This window comes from Limulus polyphemus, unplaced genomic scaffold, assembly GCF_000517525.1.
Source record: "Limulus polyphemus unplaced genomic scaffold, Limulus_polyphemus-2.1.2 Scaffold758, whole genome shotgun sequence".
Classification (NCBI taxonomy): Eukaryota; Metazoa; Arthropoda; class Merostomata; order Xiphosura; family Limulidae; genus Limulus; species Limulus polyphemus.
In genome coordinates, this window is record NW_013666368.1 from 218,468 (window position 1) to 220,922 (window position 2,455).

The 2,455-nt window shown below is 35.4% G+C and overlaps 1 protein-coding gene across 1 annotated transcript in view; it reads left to right on the top strand.

Moving 5' to 3' along the window:
- Positions 1–2,301, top strand: part of LOC106460351 — a 3,157-nt gene extending 856 nt beyond the window's left edge. The window contains exon 2 of the mRNA XM_013920043.2: positions 1,583–2,301. Within this exon, the coding sequence (XP_013775497.1) occupies positions 1,583–2,154 (572 nt within the window). The 3' untranslated portion in view covers positions 2,155–2,301. The remainder of the gene's footprint in view (positions 1–1,582) is intronic.
- The last annotated feature ends 154 nt before the right edge of the window (positions 2,302–2,455 follow it).

Consider the following 2,455-nt stretch of genomic DNA (forward strand, 5'->3'; position numbering starts at 1 on the left):
TGACGACTCTACATGTTTCGACGTTACAACGTCAACCTCAGTTGTAACGTCGAAACATGTAGAGTCGTCAGCTTTTTGAAGGCCATAGATAGGCCTAAATAAAATGTTTTTAATTGTGTACCAGTTTAACGTTGAATATTATTTGTGATTTTAACTTTATATACAAGTTCCAAAATACTATAATTATGAGGTAATTGATCAAGACGAGAAAAAATTAATTTGTATCATTTATAAGCCTCCCGCTGACTCAGCGGTAAGTCTCGTAATTTATAACGTTAAAAATTGGAGTTCGATACCCTATTGTGTAGCTTTCTGCCTAACAACAAACAAACAGAAAATTACTTATAAATTCCAATTTGTACTAATGTCACAATCAGCTCAAATATTCAGATGATGCTTTAATTTTTGGTATGGTGAGTCAAAAATTGAGTGTTACAAATAGAAGGATAATATGCTTGTTACTTTATCAGGGCTGATCGTGCTAATATATAATTTTAATATTTGAATATGCATGTCAATAAAAGAACATCAAACTATATTTAAAAGCTAGAAATCTGAGTTCGATCCCCTCTGCGGGCACATCGCAGATATCCTATTATATAGCCTTGTGGTAAGACAAAGGAAGTCAGACATTTTACTTAAAACTGCCATTGAGAAGTATGATCAACATAATAGGTAACACATTAAAATTATTTATCTGTAGATGATTCTCATCTACAAAGATAATAGCATAGAATACTATTTGTTTACACTTTTATGTTACCGACGTTAAAGTATATTTAATTTGATGAGGGTTAAAATATTTATCCTGCTGTTATTCACTAAGAAGAATTCCATGTGTTACAATGTTCCAATAATTCTACTTTGTTATATGTTCCAAGAATTCCGTGTATTACAATGGCATTTGCTTTGAAAACAAGAATGTGACATAGTTCAATGGATCCTCGCAATGTCTTGTACAGTGACAAGAGTTACATTCATATCGTCAGTCTTGTAAAATTGAGAGAGAGAGAGGGTTTGTTGGTTTGTTTGTTTGTAATTAAGCACAAAGCTATACAATGGGAGGTCTGTGCTCTGCCCACCACGGGTATCGAAACCCGGATTCTAGCGTTGTAAGTTCGCAGACATGCCGCTGTGCCACTAGGAGGCAGGGGGAGAAGGAAATAAATAAAAGCAATGTCACTTTGCGAGAAAAACAATTTCGGTATGCAGTAAAACAAGGTTTAGAAACACCGTATATCCCGTGAAACTATTAACAATATGTCTCTTGTGAACTTTTGTTACCCCTTCGAGAAGAAATTTTGAAGATATAATCAATTTAAATACGGGGTTTTCTTTACAACTACATTATAAACTTGTATCCAAAAAAATTATATTTATTGAATTTCAGTGATTTCTTTGTTGTTATGTAATATCTTTCATTTGAATTATCTTAAAATTATTTTTAATATCCTTGGTTGACTAATTAATTTCTATGTTCCATAGAATATGAAATGCATGCCTTCGTTCCGTTATTTAGCTAACAACCATTGAAGTCCTTGTTGATACTTGTGATCAATAAGAACATATTTCTTTGTTACAGGATATGTTATTTACGACGAGGACAAAAGACAAGACCTGATCCCCATATTGCGTCTGGGTAGAAGTTACTCGACACCTGTTGATAAATGGAATTTTTTCCCTCGGATCGGACGATCTCCGGTTTTAAGTCTCCTGCCATTTCCCTATACCCCAGAATATTATAGTTTCAAAAATTATGAGAATGCCGACGACTTCAAACGCTCCCTGCCCAGTTTTACCCCTAGAATCGGTCGGAAAAAGCGCTCTATCCTCAACGAAGATAGCGATGACCAACAAGAATGGCTTGACCTTAGCGATTATGATAACCTGGGTCGAGGTGATGTCCAGTTGCGATCAGTTTTCGTCCCACGTATTGGACGCTCGCCAGCAACTGAAGAAATAAAGGATGACACTAAACGAGTAGCTTTCACTCCTCGTATAGGCCGGGCGCCATTCATTCCGAGAATTGGACGAGCAGATCCGGAAATATACAGGTCTTCCCGAACAGCTTTCACTCCTCGTATAGGTCGAGCTCCATTTATCCCAAGAATTGGCAGGTCCAGTAACTCCGCTGATAAGGAGACTGAGGACTGAAGCCGATATCTAATACCTGAATCATTGTTTTAAGGGTTTGTTTGTTTTTTCAACAGCAGTGATGTCAGTAGAGAATATCGCACTAAAAGTAATAAATGAAATGTATGACATTTCACAAAAATCAAGAATAAAACAACTTGTTAAGCACATATGTCTTTTTTATTTCACTACACAATTTTGGTCTAAAATCTAGTTACAAGACATCCTTGATGAGGTAAGGGTTTTGTATCTTTGTTTATAGATAACATTTTAGCCTAGTTCATTAATTCTTGTGCTTTTAGTTTTCAAATTTTAAGCATTC